The 18,596-nt window shown below is 37.5% G+C and overlaps 1 protein-coding gene across 14 annotated transcripts in view; it reads right to left on the reverse strand.

Moving 5' to 3' along the window:
* The window catches only part of CADPS (calcium dependent secretion activator), a 487,588-nt gene that overhangs the window by 137,728 nt on the left and 331,264 nt on the right, over window positions 1-18,596 (reverse strand). For 7 of the 14 annotated variants that reach the window (XM_033210315.1, XM_033210311.1, XM_033210314.1 and 4 more), the window contains exons 11-13: window positions 16,248-16,460; window positions 11,132-11,143; window positions 2,754-2,890 (exon numbers count right to left, since the gene is read on the reverse strand). In XM_033210315.1, coding sequence (XP_033066206.1) covers window positions 2,754-2,890; window positions 11,132-11,143; window positions 16,248-16,460 — 362 coding nt within the window. The remainder of the gene's footprint in view (window positions 1-2,753; window positions 2,891-11,131; window positions 11,144-16,247; window positions 16,461-18,596) is intronic. The other 7 variants (XM_033210318.1, XM_033210317.1, XM_033210316.1 and 4 more) reach the window with 1 other exon arrangement.

Consider the following 18,596-nt stretch of genomic DNA (forward strand, 5'->3'; position numbering starts at 1 on the left):
ATTTTAGGGTTGGTCTACATACATGCCAGGACTTCATAAATCCTTTCAATTTGGAAGGAGTGTTTTTAAAATTTTTAAATGAAGGTAATAACACAACTCTCCAAAGAGAACAGCATGACTTAGTTTTCAAGTTGTGAATCAGATGTAATTCCACTAAACTGAGAGGAACTTCTTGTGTCTGGTTTAGAGTTTTATTTTCTCTTCTGGTAATTGTTTGTATTCTTATTATTTACTGCTTGCTATGGGACCAGTCCATACTCTGCTACACAAGAGGATGGGAATTCAGATCTCCAATTTAGAGCAGGTTTGGTGGCATGATGGGATGCAAATTGCTAGCCCCATTATGCACTTAAGAAAACAGGTGCTCAGAAAGGCCAAGTGAGTTGCCACTCAAGGTCACCCTTAAGCAGAGCCTGAAATAAAATTGTGTTTTCTGGTTTCAGTGTCTGTTCAAAGCAAGAAATAAACCAATTTAGGTGGTACTTTGTAAGCTGGAAATTTGGGGCTATTTTAAATATAAACTTAATTTTACTTTGAGGGTCTTCTCTGAGTCATCCTTTGAATACTGCTCCATCTTAGGGGAGAAAAGGCAAAAACAGAAAGTGACTAGGGAGCAGGTAGAGGCCACAGAAATACAGCGAGAGAGGCCTTTGCAACACTCTAATCTTGTATTAGGGATCTGGGAATCTTCAATTGACAACATGCAGCTCAGTGATGCATCCAACGAGAGACGGCATCTTTCCTATTTCAAATTATAAGTTACTGCAGAGGGCGGAGAGTAGTCGAGGCAGTGGGCTGCCCCTATAGGCAACTTCTTTGCCACTCCATCTGCTACCCCAAATGCTAAATCTTAGAAACAACACTGCTGTGAAAGATTAAAATATATTTTCTACGACTCAGATGACACCAAGTCTTTTGTAGATGCCAAAATAGCTGCTTTGAAAAGAGTTGAAGAAATATCAATTAGGAACTCAGTCGAAGACACAGAAAAATTTATGTATCCCTGCTGGTCGGTCTCCAAAACTAACTGAAAAAAAGATTGTAATAATAAGAAAATGGAATATATAGAGGCAGGAGATAAGGTCCTTTTTAATTTCTGTTATTTTCTGAAATTTTGAAATAATGACTAATATATACAGGTATACAAATAGGGAAGGAAGCTATTTTATGCTATTCATAATTAATTTTAGATTCTGGACTATAATTTTAAGCCTATAAGTAACTAATGGAAAGCAAGTTTTAATATTTCATTTCTGGTTTAATTTTTTAAGACAGCATTTATAAACTCTCCTTCACAGTGAATCTCAAAACAAAGAAAATTGTTTTAAAAAATGATAATGTGAAAAAGTCTTGAAAATAATATACCTCAAAAAAATTACTTAAGAGAATAGTAATTACATATAAAAGGGAATGATTTAAGTTCAGAGGCATATTCTTACAAGTTTCATGAATGCCATTTATAATTATGTGAACAATCACGTAATTGTACAAAACACATTTGAGAAAAATTGCCTTGCAATGCAAGGTAAGCTTTTTACTTTTTTTTTTTTTTTAAGCCAAAATGATGTGTTCCTTTCCAATTTGGCAAAGTTCAGATTCTTTTGATGAAGGAATTCTAAACCTGAGATAATCAATGAATCTTTCATGAGATACAGATTAATAAATTATTCCACATAATTCTGTTTCTGTTTTTAAGACTATTTTATCCACATTTTCTTTATATCTTGGCTTTTGGTACAAAAAATAGAGAAATTTAAAACTTAGAAAAAAGAAAGATTGTCATTTTACATATTAGTATCAGTAATATGTTAACCTTAGTTATTATGTAGTATAAATATTATATAGACATACATTTCTTAACTTCAGTGTTTAGAATCAGGGATGAGAATTTTCCTCTATATAAAGACATTTCATCATTTTCCCTCATCTTTCTCATCTATAAAGTGGGATTAATAGCATTTACTTTTAAGAAATGAAATAACAATTTATGGCTTGAGAAGAAAGTAAATTGGGTCTTTTTTTAGGCTTTTGAATTTGATAGTTTAAAGCCAAAAATGTATCTTCAGAAATCCAATAAAGATATAATAGCACTCCCTTGAATTTAAATCATTTAAATCATTTAAATCTAGCTTTAAAATAGGATTTCAGGAAATATTGATACTCCTGCTGGATAGATAGCTGAATTTCCAAATAACTAAAGCACCATAAAAAATTCCCTCAAAGGGTGAAAAAAATGCTGTGAATATTGTGAAGAAAAAAAAAAGCCATCCAAACAAACAAACCCAAATCAATTTAGCTTATGAAAAATAAAGTTTATTTACAAATCATATTAACCTTTAAGAAAATACACAAAGAGAATACATTCATTTAATGAGATAGAATTACCAGATCTGGGATGGGGAGGGAAGGGCATCTTAAACTCTAAGCTACTGAAGCAATTTTTACAAGTTCTCCACAAGCAGGTGCCAAACTCGATTACCCTCTTGGGAATATTTCTCATGTAGCAGCTGAAAAGGGGGAAGCTAAGATAGGGAGGCTGGGGAATTGGATCTGTTTCTACCGATAACTTCCTCCCGCTCAGTCTTGTTTCTTTGGTAAGTAAAACTATCTCAACCCAGGAAATCGGGAACACATTTATAATTGTTAAAGGGATTCTGTAATGGAGAAAAGAGCTTCTGACATAAAGGTAGATAAATATTTAAATGAAAAAAAATGTTATGTTTAAATTGCTGTAGACCAAAGAATATACTTGCCAGGCAAGAATAGGAATCATTAAGTCTGTGATCCAAAGTAAGGCGTTGTACCATCTCAAAGAGGGAAGCGTGGTCAAAGTTACAGGGGTTGGAAGAGATAAATTCATCCATGCCATGTTTTTGAGCTCTATCTGCGTCTGTTCATTTATACATGTAGAGAGAGACACAATTTAGAGAAACACATCACATTTTCTTTGACATTTCAAATACACAGGAATTCACTAGACATTATGAACGTTAGCTGTTTCCCCGTTGCCTCCCACCAACATCCCCAAGATATTCTTTTTACCTCCCATTGTCAACTTGCATCACTTACTGGTGAGTTTATTGCATTTAGGCAAAAATATATTGGCATCAACATGTTTATCAAATGATCACATTTCCAGTGCATTTATGTTGTTCTTTAAAAACTAAGCACAAGACCGTAACTTCGCCTGCATTTCACCAAACACTGAAAGCAGATCGGATCTTTGCTTAAGATAGCCTATTTAGCTTTGTTGGTTTTCAATAGATTCTGCCATTCCCGTGGTTATGTCTACAGCAATTTCTCTGCAATTATTGGGATTATCTGAAAAAAGGGGTTATGCTGATTTTCAGCAAAGTGACAATATTTATATCCTCTTCTTCCAAATCCGCATTGCCAATTTGGTTTCATAAAAGGTTTGAGTCCCCACCCTCCAAAATTAAAAATAAAAAAAAAATTTTCATTGAAACCTGGAGATTAAGTTAAATGGGAATTTAGTTTGTGATAATCAAGGACATTGCCTTATAGTATGCTTACTCAGTTAGCAAAGCTTAGGAAAGAGACAAACAAATTTACTCAGCAAGGGCTATGATCTGCCATTTATTGTGAATTAATAGTCTCAATGTATTCACACTTTTCCTTACGGGGTGAAGGCTGTAGGCAAAACCTCCTAAGGGCTAACTAATTAATCTCAACACGTGTAACTAAAATACACTAAACTCAACTGGCAAAATAACTCAGAGAATTCAACTCGTGTGTGACCAGGCAAATCCTAAAGAGGTAGAAATGAAGGTGCTCCATTAAAGAAATTGGCTCACTCCACCTCATCTTTACTGACTCTTCTGATACGCAGAGTATGGAGAAAAAGAATCTTATATGAAATCGAGCGAAAGATTTTATTCATCCTTTTGCAGGAAACATTCTACTGGAATACGGGGACCTGCCAGGAACTAGTGATGCTGTCAGGACACGGGAAAAACCGATTTCTGACTTGGGAGTAGTTTGGATAATATTTTCATATGTGGCCTCAGTCCCAAGCAGCTTTTTTTTTTTTTCCTCTCCCATGCTTGGGGTATGGCTGTAAGCTTGGGTTATGGTTAGCAGTGTGACTTTCAGATGATGATTTCTCCTGTTATTATTGATACTGTATTAATAAACCACTCAAACCTAAATGCATGGTATTGTCAGATTTATACCTCCTTATTGTTTGAATTTTTTAAAAAAATGTTGCCGTTTTTCACAGAAGTAGCAAGTGGTCCGTGTTTGAACGAGATGTGTCGTTTATGCCCAAGACTCACAGAAGCAACGGTTTCCAGAAGGCAAGTTGAAGAATGTGTATTTTAACAGCCAAATCGCTCCATTAGAATAATAAAACACAGCTTTTGGAAAGGATGTCAAATGGGCAGGAATTATATTAGAGAATCTGAGAGAATCCTCCTTGCTGCATTAACTGCCTTAGATTTATCCTCAGGAAAGTGCTTTCAACTTGAGGTTGGCTGCTTCATCTAGGAGGCTTCTTTCAGTTCGGTTGTTTGGTCTCCAAACTACATTTCTTCTTTGACTTAGGATGACCAGGAAGTTGTTGCTCCCGGGAAAGCTAGTTGCTTCTAGGGCATGTGTGTGACTCCTCTGGCCCAAGGCAAGTGTCTTAAACCTGCTCCAACTGTAGTCTCCCCTGGCATAATGACACTCTTGCAATCCAGGTGACATTTTTCTATCCCCTTTGATAGACTCTGCCCTGTCACCTCCAACCTGTCAGTCCCAAATCAATTTAACTCAGGAAAAACTAAGCGTGGGGTACGCACGAATTGCTCATGCTGTTTCATCCTCATAAAAAGCCTCATCCATCCCTCGCCTCCCAATTTTAACAGATAGATCAGGCATTTTGGCTAGCAGCAGCTTCTTGCTCTCCGATTTCTCAGAAAAGGCTGCAAGCTGACAAACCGGCCGGGGCCTTACTCTGCCAGTTTGGCTTGGCTATTTTATTGCCTTCAATTATGATGGTACAACTGGTCATTTAGCTTAGAGAGAAGGGGGCTCTTTTGTAGCTGTTAAAAAAATATGGCACATGTTTCAAGTCTCTTCCTCTTTGTTTGTTTGTTGAAACTGTTGAAAACTTTGCTGATGACCTATTTCGCTTTGCTGGCCACTCAGGAAATGGATCTGAAAAGGCGACTTGGCTCCTCTATGGAGACCTGGATTCAGACCCACTCCCCACCCCCCAGTCCATTACAATGGCTCAATGAATGCGGCTTTGTGGTGCTAATTCTAGGCTAAGAGTAAGTCTAACTAACAATTTCGTTTTTTACTAACATTTTAAAGCAAGCTTACAGAAAAGCCTAAAATCAGTCTGCTTTCGTTTTCAAAAAAGTAACCTTGTCAAAATAAAACTTCCTTTTCCCTTCTTCCTTTCTCTCCTCTTTCTCCCCATCCACTTGTAGCACAAGCCTAGGACTGGATTTAGGAGGTCTGGATTTTAATTTGAGCTCTGTTTTTAAATAACTGTAGGATGCTGGCTGCATTGTTTATCTCTCTGAGCATCAGTTTCCTTGTGTGTAAAAGGAGCTGAATTTTCAGTTCCCTTCCTGCCGTCATAGGCTGTAACTTAATGATCCTTAGATCCCTTGCGCACTATGTGTGGAATGGAGCTTAATGCAGTGGGAATTTCCAGCAAGTAAAGTGAGCAGCCTCTGGATTTTACTTTCCCCAAATTATCATTTACTCAAAATTGGGCTCATTATTCTAATCGTTCCAACAACTCAAGAGCGCTTACAAGGGTGGCTGGTTCCCACAAAATCTTTGAGTTTCATTGAGTTTATTATATTTACTGAGCTTATTATGTTATTTAAAAAAAGGAGGAGGAGTAAGCCGGGAGGGCTGTTTCAAGGTGCTAATGAAAAAAATCTCATGTTTAAGCTCATCCAAGCAAGGGTTTTGGTATTTTTTGTTTTTGCCACATTCCCAGCCCTAGAACAGTACCTGGCACATAGTAGGCACTAAGAACATATTTGTTAAAATCAGAGTTTATCTTATCAGAATAAATACAGAAATTCACTCTATTAACAAATATTTTTCTTTCTTGATTTTATGGAATATTTATATACTACATTGATTGGAAACAGCTTATTTAATGGGAGCTAGCATAGCAAGTGGTTAAGTGGCTGGGCATAGGCAGGTCACAAAGATTAGATTTGAGACTAGCTCTGCCACCACTAGGTATGTGATATGAGGCAGGTTGCTTAATGCCTCTGGGCCTCCTTGGCCTCATTTGTAAATTGAAGGTAAAATTCAAGTCTACCCTCAGAGGACTGTTGAGAGGATCTGAAGAGAAGCACCTGGAAAGTACCTAGGGCCCTGGAATATATTAAGTGTTCGATGAACATTAGGGAGGAGTAAACAAGCAGGATCTTCAGTGTTTGAAAAGCCAGTTTGTTTCAAGTTGTTAGTGAGCCAAGGATGTCTCTGCTAATTTATAACATTTATAGCTAATGTTCTATTCCTTCTTTGCTTCTTAAACCTTATCATTTCTAGGAAGCTGGGAGTCCTTCCCTATCTCTCTGCTTTATGTTTCTTTTCTGTCTCTATATAACCAATTCCTATATACTGTCTCCGTGTTTTCACTGGGTTATTTTCCAATTTCTCTGTGGTCAAGACACATACATAAAATTGAATCCCTTGGTAGATAACACGTTCCATGAGGGCAAGTTTCTAATCTGTTATTTCCCCTGCCAGCTCTTAGAAGAGCCAGGTCCTCAGGAGGGGTTATTAACTGACTTACTCTGACACCTTCATCCCAGGAAACTTCTCATTGACTTTATTAAGGAGTCACACACATGGGGATTCAGATGGTATCTTGCAAATCCAAAAGTAGGAACATGTGCTCTTAGGGGAAAAAAATCTTATAGAAGGAAACAGAATTCTAGGTGCAGGTGTCTTTGGATACCATTCAGATTGTCTGCCTGTGTCTCCATACATGTCTAGGACCATATGCATTACATATGTTGTCTATTTTAAAATAAAACACTGCAGTGGTCCAGCTGTTCCAAATTCTGTTTCAAAGAACTTGTGGGCGCTTCCCAAGCAACACCATACAGTCATTCTTGCACTGTCCCGGTCTGTTCTTCCACAGTGTCAAACATAAAAAAAAAAGCTCTTGCAACTCCATTTTTCCCTGTACAAACAGTTGGAATTGGTTGATTAAAGCAAAAGAAAACTCCAATGTTGACATTAGCAGAGGGAAAACAGCCCAGAGCAAGAAGTATGAAAGAGTCAATTCCTGAATTCAGGACATTCTGGGATCACTTCCTTTGCCAATATTTGGCATGTGTCAAGAGAATAAAAATGAATGTGAACATCAGGTTAAGCAAAAAGGAATTAGGAGGGTAAAGTGGCTGCTTAAAACCCCAGTGATGTTTGGATGATCTCTTGCTTTGGGAGATGCATCCTAATGCTCTTTTTCATTAGCTGTATTTTTCTAGAAATCAAAGATTGACATTTTAAGAACCAATTTCAATCATCTTTACCTTTGTCAGACCTAGCCTTAGGAAGTAGTTCCTATGTCCTGCTTGGTCTTCAAGGGCTCCAGATGTACTGATGTGAGCTATGTGATTTTATAGGCTCTGCAGCTAGGGCATAATTCAACACACCTTGCAAACATTGCTACCTATTTCACTTCGGGGGTTTACTTGCATAAGTATTTTTTAGTCCTTTATGACATGGGCATAGGAGACTGCCTTCAAACTAAGCTTGGTTGGATAACGCTGATATTGGTACCTACATTAAGAAACTTCAAGAACTGTCAATGGTATCCATGACACAGATGCAGTTGATGAACATACAGACTTACGGAGAGCAGGTGCACTTTCAAGCGGAAACTAGTCTAAACCTTCCCCCAAGTTTGCTTGGAAACAATTTTGACTTGACATTTAAGGAATGTTGGGAAAACACTGGTTCCTAAAGTGATACTATTACGTGGGTTTTATACTCTCATCTCATCTAATCTACTTTATTAAAATTCAAGTGATATGGTCCCTAATTGACTACTCTGTCATTTATGTTGTTCTTTGATCATGATATTTGGGTTCATTTCATGTTTGATAGACTTTTCCTTTTTTCCTTCCTCACAAATGAAAAACCATATATTATTTTTCATGATCTATTATCTCAATATCAAGCATACTTGATGTGATCTTGCTTCTAACATATATATTTTTAGATAGACTTGCAATAATGTCTAGCAAATAAATGTAATTTTCCTGGAAGAATAATATAGTTTTCAAATTTTCATTTTATTGAAATTCTCCTATTATTCCAACAGCTTAGGGATTGAAGGTAAAAGGTCAAATCTATCTTTTTATTTTGTAATATCACATTTTGGAAATTTTTCTGGGCTAGTGAAAAATTCACTGTTGAAAATAATTATGATTATATTATTAACAAATTGTCTGAAAGAGGCTCTTCTCTCTCAGGAATCCCTTTTGTAATAAGCTAGAGGTAGCTCTTTTAACATTGAAATTTAGAGCACAGTTATGGCTATTGCTACTCCTGATGGATGCTAGAGGCAAGAGAATAGCTAATGCAACTCTAAAGTCATCTGTGAACCCAAACTGCAAATTAAAAGGTGACTTTGTATTTCTCTTATATGGAAAATGTGTGCTTGTCATATCTGCTTGACAGTACAAGAGGGAATGTATGGTTTGGACAATAACGAACAATGACAGTAGTCAGCCTCATCAGAAGACATGAAATAAAGAAATGACAATGATTGATGGCAGCTGGTTGTTTATGGATTTTTCTAGAAGAGCTTTTCTTGGAATACTCAAGTAACCAGGGGATGTTGTGCCCTGCCTGAGCTCTGCACAGCAAGCAAAAGACTGGTCCTCACATGCCTGCTGCCCAGAGGCACAAACGGACCACTTAATTGAGAAACAACTTAATTGCTTCGTGGTCCCTTCAGCTAAACTGGGGTAATATGAATGGCCAAGAGAGGATGGTTTCTTTGGAAGCTCTCAAGGCTCACATTGCATCATGCAGAAATCTTGAATTTAAAACTACTATGGCAATACCCCCAAAAAGATAAGTGTGTGATGTTTATTTCAATGTTAATTTCTATAATTGTCAGACAATTGCTTTGAGTAAAAATCATAACAGAGATTTTGTCAATGATCTCAAGCAAAATAAATAAATGATTTTAGTTTTTCCCTGCTGTAGTTATATTAACTTACAGAGTACTCGATATTTTTACATTCACTCCAACAGGAGCAAAAATAAATTGTCTATACCTGATTAATACTCTTACTAGAAATCACTGTATGGCATGAAAATACTCAATTAACTAGTGAATAATATGTTAAATATGTCTGAAGTAGTTAACAGTGAGGTAAACCTTCATTCAATATGGTCTGTTGAGATCAAATCATGGTGTTTGGAAAATTTTAGACCTGATTGTGGGAATCTATTCTTTTAAAAAGTGATTTACTCTTACAATGAAAAGGGACATGATTTACAGTATGGTTTTGGGTCATCCAAATTACATTAATATTGAATTAATTATTTGATATTGCATTACTGCAACGTAGCAACTGCAAGTTGACAATATAAGAAGATATAGCAAAATTTTATGAGATAAAACTATAGAAAGGAATTAAGGCAAACAACTGTTTAAAAATCTACTAGGATAGCAATGCGTTGTTGTGCAAAATACATGTAAATTTGTTTAGAACAGAATCCATTCAGTCATCTATTCATCCATCCTTTCTTTCATTCTTTAAAAAAAGTATAGCAAAATCCTAAATTCCCGCTAAGTTTACATTCTATGAGAAACCTTTTAAAATGCCTCATCAGACATTCAAGAAAAGTAAAGTTAAATTAAGTATCTGCTTGAAGTGGTGAAAAAAGTCTGTCTGCTAGCCAGGAGTACATTTATGCAAAACAAAAGAAAAAAGAAAGGGAGGAAAAAGCAAATTAAAGAAGGAAACAAAAAGAATTTGAAGAAAAGACTATTATTAAACGGTCAGGAGAAATGATATGACCTAGTTCTTCTAAACTGGCATTCAGAATACTCAAATACATAGTTGCCTGCTCTCTTGACCAATTTTTCTAACTCCCTCTCATGCCAAGTCTTTCCTCAACACATTTTTGGTTGATAGCTTTTTCCTACGTAAATTAAGGAAGTGTGTGTTCTTTTTTATTAATAACTCAAATAGTGAAGAGAAAGATTTTTCTAAAGTTTTAAAGTTTCCTTTTTCTCTTACATGGGCATTTTTAGAAAAATTAATACAAATACAAATGATGTCAGAAAAGTTATTGTTGTCATTGTTCTTGGGAGAGTAGCAGAATGACATTTGAGACCAGAGGCTCAAACCCTCCTTGGCATTGTAAGACTGTGAATCCAAAGCATTTGTAAATGAGCGACATGGATTCAGTCATGTCCTTAATTTCCTGTTTTTGTGTGTGGTAGTTCCATGTATTGTAGCTCTCCTTTCCAAATTAATCCTCTATTGGGTCTTACATTAGAGCACACCCTTAAGCCAGGTAGAATGAATTCTTTAGTGTTCAAATAATGCATTTGCTTTCTTAATTGTATTTTGCAATTTCTTCCAGTCTTGCTCAGTTAACATCTCTGGGTTTCCCACCCCACTTATTTTTTAAGGTATCCATGGTTACCACACCATTGGTACTCTGACCAATCGAATCTTTGGAATGGGAAAGGAAAAACAACAACAACAACAACAACAGCACATTATCAGAGTGCAAAATGATCTGTTTTCAGGCATTAAGCAGTCAGGTAGCTGTGAATTCCATGAAACAAAGGCATTATTTGCCATTTTGTTGTGATGTTAATTAATATTCTTGGAATGAACAAAAAATTAGATGTTAATGGTTGGCTTTACTCAGAGGATCATTTGATGCCAATATGAAAGCCAAGGAGAGGAGGCAATTATGCACACATCACATGCATCCTAGTTTCAGTATGGAAGCTTACATTTCAAATCTAAGGTCAGAAAAATAACATGAAAAGTTGTACTACAAAGTCTAGACATGAGGAAGATTTAAGGGGGAGGGAAGCACATTGCAGGTGTCAGATAATCTAGTCTGATTATCTGAGCTGTGCTAGCTATAGGGGAGCACTTACCCTTCAGTCCAGCTAGAAGTTAGCAGGGTAAGAAGGAACAAACCAGAATAACATAAAGACTAGCAACAAGGCTCAGGAAAGCAGACAGGAGTTCTAACCTAGCAGCCTAAGTTCTTGGGTTCAAGCAAAGATTGAACAAGAAAACTTAAACAAAACAAAACAAAAAACAAAATCAACCTCCCCCAAACCAACAGTAACCCAAATCCCCCTAACTGTTGAAGACGTTCAGGTGGTAGCAAAAAATAGAACAATTCTCAAAAATACCCAACTTTGGGGTTCTATGATGTGATTAACAGTTATTAGTTGAGAAACAGACATTAAAATGACTCATTGCAAGTGATATATCAAATAACCATTGACCAAATGTCAAAGCTTAAAATACCCTCTTCCCCCCAACCCACCCTAATCCAAATGAGAATTGAGGTACTAATTTTTACTGTTCCACTAACACATAATGGACAGGGGATAAGGTATCTCAACGAGAGGCCACACGGCATTGTAAATCGTGGAACACTCAACTACAGATTTGGACATCGTTTCCAACGTAAGAAGCATTGGCCTTAAAAATTGGAGAATTGCAAGTATTTGTTTAAAAGCATTGTATAGCTAGGTACTGACTTAATTTTGTTAAATTTTAACAAAGAAAAAAATTTAAAAAAGAAAAAAATTAAATCAACAATGACACACACAAAAAAACTACAAAAGAACAAAAAAGTTTTAAAGGTTGGTGAAACCCTCCCAAAAATCTCTGTAGAGTCACACACAAACTAATGAATAGCAGGATCTATTTTTTCAGTTTTTACAATTCCACATAAATACCCCACTCCACTCTTCTCGACGTGTCTTTTCATTTTAAAATTGAGCTTTTGAAATTGCAAAAAATAAAAACTGTTAAACTTAATTTAGAAAGACTCAAATAAACTCACAATTACTCCCAAGTTTTCCAAACTATAAAAATGGTCCATTCTTAAGTTTCCCTTAAACAGACAGCGACATGACAAGACTGGAGTGTTTATTTTTCTCTACCCCCAAAATATTTCTATATTGCTTCCCTTCTCTATGTAGTTTTCCATTTCTATGCAGCCTCCTTTTGTCTTGTAAATACTAATAAAGTGATTATAGAGTTAAGTTACTGAAAGACTATTGTTCTTACAAATTATTCACTAGCAAGAATGGCAAGTACTTTGGAACAAATATTCAAAAATAAGATTTAATGAGATGTGTGCAGAGTTAAGTACTTAACAATGACCCTTACCTTTTTGGCAGTCAAGGAAATCTTTTTAAAATGCAATACTTGATTTTTCCTTTTTACATTTTTTGTTAGCTAGAGAATCTGTGATCGACTTAATTTTTGTGATGTGACTCGATTAAGATAAATCATTGTATAGACTGGCAACCAAATGTACGTGAAGAATGAAAATTTGCTCTTTACAACTATGTTATGACTGTTTTTTCATCTTTCTTGCTTGGTAGTACCTGGTGACCAATCTGTCCTGCTTTGCTCAGGATTGAGGGGTTTCCTGGGACACAGGATTTTCAGTGCTAAAAGGAGAGACATCCTGGGCAAACTAGGATGAGTTGGTTACCATAAGTATGAATCAACACTGTGGGTTTGACTGAGTTACCCATGCATAAGGCTTGATCTATTTAGTAGTGACAGTTCGAATTTTACAAATTACAGAAGCTGTGAAGTAGTTATGACCTTCTATGGCAGACTCCACTAATAATTATGATATACAGTCAGCTCTCCAGTATCCATGGGTTCTGCATCTGTGGATTCAACCAGCGGTGGATTGAAAATATTCAGAAAAATATTACATCCGTACTGAACATGTACAGACTTTTTTTGGGTCATTATTCCCTGAACAGCACAGTGTAATAACTACTTAGAGAGCATTTGCATTGTTTCCAGTATTATAAGTAATCTAGAGATGTTTCAAATTATATGGGAGGATGTTTATAAGTTATATGAAAATACCATGCCATTTTTAAAAAGGGACTTGAAAATTCATGGATTTTGGTTTCTACAGGGGATCCTGGAACTAATTTCCCATGGATACTGAGGGAAGACTGTATTCCCTCATATCTAGCCACTTTTTTCCCTTTGGGTTGCTGTGCATAACTACCCAATGATACCATGGAATGTAAAATTCCTTGTTCCTTTCTTGATCTTTTTGCAGATGCTCAGGCATAAAGGTTGGGTTGATTAAATCCTAACTGGTTGTCTCTGCTGGCTTTTAAATTATAGGAACAGAAGCCACACTGGCTGGTACTCTGGCTGCAGTTTTTATTAAGTGTTTAAACTAGCAATAGACAGAATTTGGAGCAGTGTTGAGGCTCTGTTGCAGGGATAATAAAGTAACCATGGGATGACTGGGATCCACACTATTGGACTGAAGTTCTGGGTGAGGGCTGCCATTTATTACATGGCCACTGTGTACAGTTGTGCAGATTGGGCACTGCAGAACTCAATGGGTGCCATTCACATTTTTGTGTATGTGCAAGGTGTTTCCTGTATTACACAGTCTCCATAGCTGACTGTAGTGTCTTGTTCTTTTAGAACCTGGTAGATGTAGCAGGGCCTCATGCTCTCTGGAGAACTCCCATTCCTAGGCAGTAATAAAGGAGACAGTACAGAAGAAGGTAGATCTACCACCAGGTACTGATAAATCCCAGGGGCATGCATGATCTGGCTTTCTCACTCATCTCTTAGCCTACTTTACATATTCCCTAGGGATGATATCATTTACCTACCCCCCCACCCCCCGCCAAATTCTAACTCTTAGGAGTTTGCTTCGGATGCTCCATTTAATAAAAGTTCCTTATTTCAACTAGAGTAGTGATACACATCAAGCTGTGTGTATTCAATTGAATCTTTCTGCTGATGCCTAACAGCTGGCATTCTAATTTCACAACTAAATGAATCCTATCCACAGAGAGAAATCTACATCAAGAGCCCCCATGTATTTCCATGAAGAGACATCTCTTCTTCAGCACCTTCCATCACAGGTTTTCTTTTTTAATCAGTGTCTTGTCTCTAATTTTACTCCTGAATGTCCTTGGTCTTATACTGGTGAGGAAAAAGTGGGGTCAATAGCAAACTATGTAGCAGTTTCTTAATCTGGGCAGATGATAGAACAGAGACACTGAATGTAGGGTGAAATGACTTTATATAGGGTGAAATGACTTTAGAAGAAATGAAGATTATTTGGAAATAAGATCAGTATTTTCCAAATATCACCTGAGATACATGCTTTATGAGGTTGATTTGAATGGTGATTATAGTTAGGATTTTTTTCTGATACACAGGTAATTCCTTTTCAAGAGGTTATGATAGGATGTGCTGTTTCCAAATGTGTTACAAAGGAGCATGTTGGGCAAGGTGAAAGGAGGGATTTTTGTCTTACTTTTTTTTTTTAAACACAACAATTAAACAAATACTGGGTATGATTTATCTCGACTAGTAACTATTACTCTCTTTACTGCTCTCAAGTAAAGCTAAATGCAGCAAGATGTTAGAGAATACAAGAGGGGAGAACTTGGTGGTAGGTGTGGGCAGAAGGCTACTCCTTTTCCTTCAAGTCTTACCCCAATCTTTCTTATTCTTTCATGATTTTCTTTGTGGAAACTCACAGCAATTATATGATTATTTACACTGTTCCACAAGGGCATGCATCACCATCAGTACTGGACAGGAATTCCTGGGAGCATCTGATAGAATTTGCGATCCAAAAGAAGTTGTATTTCCTGATCAAAAAGGGTGTTGCAAGGTGTAAGAATATAGTCTTGTTGGACAGAAATGGACATGGCAATAGAGTTCACCGAAATGCAAGTTTACCTCTATTTAGTAGTTATAGCTGCAAAATTATTCCACCCACTTCCATATTCTGTTTAAGAGCAACAGAAGAGAGATAGTGCAAGCACTGTGTTAGAAGTTAAGTCTCTGCATTTGCATTTGCTTTTCCTTCAGCTGCAATTCTCTTTCCTCAACTATTTGTGGGGCTGACTACCTATCATTTGAACTGAAACTCAGGGAAAACTTCTTTGATTGTCTAATGTCTCTCCTTCTCACTCAGTCACCACTAAATGACATTCTTCGTGGTATTTACCAGTGTCTGAAGCTCTCTTATTTATCTGTTCACTTGTTTACTACCTAGGCTTCCCCATTCGGATGCAGGTATTATAAGAGCTGGTACCTTGTCTGTCCTTCTCATTAGCATGTCTGATTTCTAGACAGTTGCTCAATGACCTAGAAATGAATGAGTGAGTTCCATACTAAAGTAATAAATCATCATAATTATCGCTAAAAATGACTTGTACCCGTGTTATCTCTGATTGACTTGATATTCAGGGTAAAGCAAAAGACTCTATTTAGAATGAATGTTTGGAACAAAAATGAATTACTTTATTTCTCCATTTTCTTTGTTTTAATCAATATTTCCAAACATATACTGGCTTTCACCTCACCCTGTGTATCAGAAGTATTGATAGATAAAAGCCATTTTAGGTAGCAAGAAGACATGGAAAAGGGACAAGAAATTAAATGTATGCGGAGGTAAGAGGAGAAAAAACTTGAATATGAACTGAGGCTGTTTAAGGAGACAGTCTCATTTTTGGGTCTCTGGTATTTTAGCTCGGAATGGGATTTTAGGTACCATGTTTTGTGTTTTTTTTTTTTTTCCACTGCATGTGATAATGTCATCATTTATTTTTAAATGGTTCTAAATTGCAGATTTAAGTTGATTTCAAATCAACCCTATTTTTAAATTACTTTTAATAGGAAGAAATGAAGCAAGGACATACATAATCTACTATATTTGAAGGACTCAAACAAATACATGTTTGGCTGTGAATTCTGTACTCTCATCAAAACAGAGATAAAAATCCACCTAAAAATACACTTTCCTTCATTTAGTCCTTGTGAGAGAAGGTCAAGTATTGCACTTTAAAATTACTTTCATCTAACATTTGTCCCAACTTTCCCCCTGAATTCACTATATGTTTTCAGGAAACATGATTTTATAAATTTTAAATACAAAAGCAACTAGGTTTTCTAATTCAACTTTGGAAGGTTTACTTTACTGAGCTATTTTTGTAAAATGGCATATTTACTTACAAAATTGAGAGATAGGGGCATCCAGCTGAGGCACATTTCCTCCCTTGGCATTGAGTTTCTGGACTTGGGTCGGGGGCACAGGCTTGTGTGACTGCCCCGTGGCCCGATACATGGCCTGGACCCACAGGATGCGGTCTTGTTCATCATCACTGGCAAATATCACGGTGTCTCCCTCCTTGACAGCATTGAAGAAGGCTCGGCCACCCTCCAAACCTGGAAGAAAAGGGAGTAACAACTTCTACTAAGCTGAGCTGTGATGTTCTCAACTGGACTTAGCCCTTGAAAGAGCAGTTTCTGCTGCTTTTCTTTGGGACAGAAGAGCGGGGGTAGCAATTAACCTAGGATGGGAAATCTGAGACTCACTTGGCCACAGAGTGGGACCGTGATGTTGAAGAAGTATTTCTGAGCCTGGATCTTATCTTTTTGTGTCCTGATGGGGATAGAACTGTCAAGCAGGCTGCCTGCTTGGGGGACAGACATCCGCTTATAAACATACTATTTTCTCCCTCATCTTTAAACACAAATAGAACAACAACAAAAACCTCTCTTTACCCCATCTCTCCCTTCAGCTACTGTCCTATTGCTCTTCTCTTTACAATGAAGGGAAATCTCTACCAAGGGTTTTCCAATTTTAGTACCCATGTGAATCCCCTGGGCATCTTGTTAAAATGCTGCTTCTGATTCAGTAGGTCTGGAACTGAGCTTGAGGCGCAGCATTTCTAAGAAGCTCCCAGATGATGCAGATGGTGCTGGTGTGAGGACCCCATGTTGAGTAGCAAGGGTCTCTCCCCTCCTTTTCTGCCTTACAACCCCTCCAATCAGGCTGCTGCCCCACTGAAACTTGTCCAGGTTTCAGTGGACACATTGTTGAATGACCAGTGACCTCCACATTGCTGAATCCAATGACTGATTCAAAGTCCTCATTTTATTGGGCCCATTCACCTAACAGCAGCATTTGCACTCCCCTCTCTTCAAGATGCTTTCTTTACTTAGCTTTCAGGAACCCTTACTTTCCTTCTACCTTCTTGGCATGTTCCTCAGTCTTGTCTGGTGGCTCCTTCTCTTACTGATTTTTAAATGCTGGCATGCCCTGGCCTTCTGTCCTTGCCCTTCTTCTCTTCTTTAGCTACACCCTCTCTCATGGTGATGCCATCCAGCCTTTAAGTACCATGAGTACGCTGATGACCGTCACATTTCTCCCTCCAACCTGAACCTTTCCCTTGGACTCCAGGCTTAAATATCTTTCTTGACTTCTCCCCATGGATATCTGATAGACATCCCAAGCTTGTGAAACTCAACACTGAACTCCTGGTCTTTCTCCCTGACCTCCTCAGCAAAGCTGAGCCCATCTCTCTTGCTGCTCAAGCCCCCAATCTTAGGGTCAATTTTGACTCTTTCTTTCACTACCCACTTCCAATGAATCATGAAATTCTGATGGCTCTACCATTAGGACATTACCAGAATTTGACCACTTCTTCCATCTCCAGTTGTGGCCATCAAAAATGTAGCCATGATCATCCCTGGATTATTTTAATAGCCTCCTATCTGACCTGTCTGCCTCTGTCCTCACTGTCTGTAGTTGATTCTCACAAGGCAGCCAGAGTCCTGGATTTAGCACTAGAGTCAGGTCATGTCACTCTTCTGCTCAAAACCTGCCAGCAGTTCCGTATTCCACTCAGAGGAAAAGCGTTGGTTCTGACAAGGCTTGAAAGGCCCCATGAACTGGTCCTCTGCCACCTCTAACCTCCTCTCCTAATACTCTCTCTCTCCCTCTATGCACACATGTACTCACTTCATCGTAGCCACACTAGCCTCTTGCTGTTCCTTGAACACCCAGGCATGTGCTCACCTCAGGACTTTTGCAATTGCTTTTCTCTGTGCCTGGAGCACTCTTCTTTCAGGTATCTGCATGATTCACACCTTATCTCCTTTGTGTCCTTTCCTAAACATCACATTCCTGTTGAGACCTTCCTTGACCTCCACTTCTTGTGACCTCTTATCTTGCTTAATTTTTCTTTATTGCTCTTATTACTTTTTAGCAAACTACATAATTTACTTTGCTTCATAAGTGCAGGTAGTTTTTGTCTGTTTTGCTTCTGCTGTATCCCTGGTGCCTAGAATAGTGCATGGCACATAGTGGGTATACAAATAATTGTTTAATAAATGAATATGCTCTAGACCCATCTGTTTCCATGGGCAGTTCTCGAGGTTAAAATTTAGAGAGAAGTAGGTGGAAACTTCTCTTTGGGTTCGGGCCAAAGCTATGTTGTATCCATCAGCATATTCCAGAAGCCTGTATTTTAGATCACTGGGTACTCTCTAGCTGGAAATAATACTTCATATCTTCAT

This window comes from Trachypithecus francoisi, unplaced genomic scaffold (genome assembly GCF_009764315.1).
Source record: "Trachypithecus francoisi isolate TF-2019V2 unplaced genomic scaffold, Tfra_2.0 Lachesis_group0, whole genome shotgun sequence".
Taxonomy (NCBI): Eukaryota; Metazoa; Chordata; class Mammalia; order Primates; family Cercopithecidae; genus Trachypithecus; species Trachypithecus francoisi.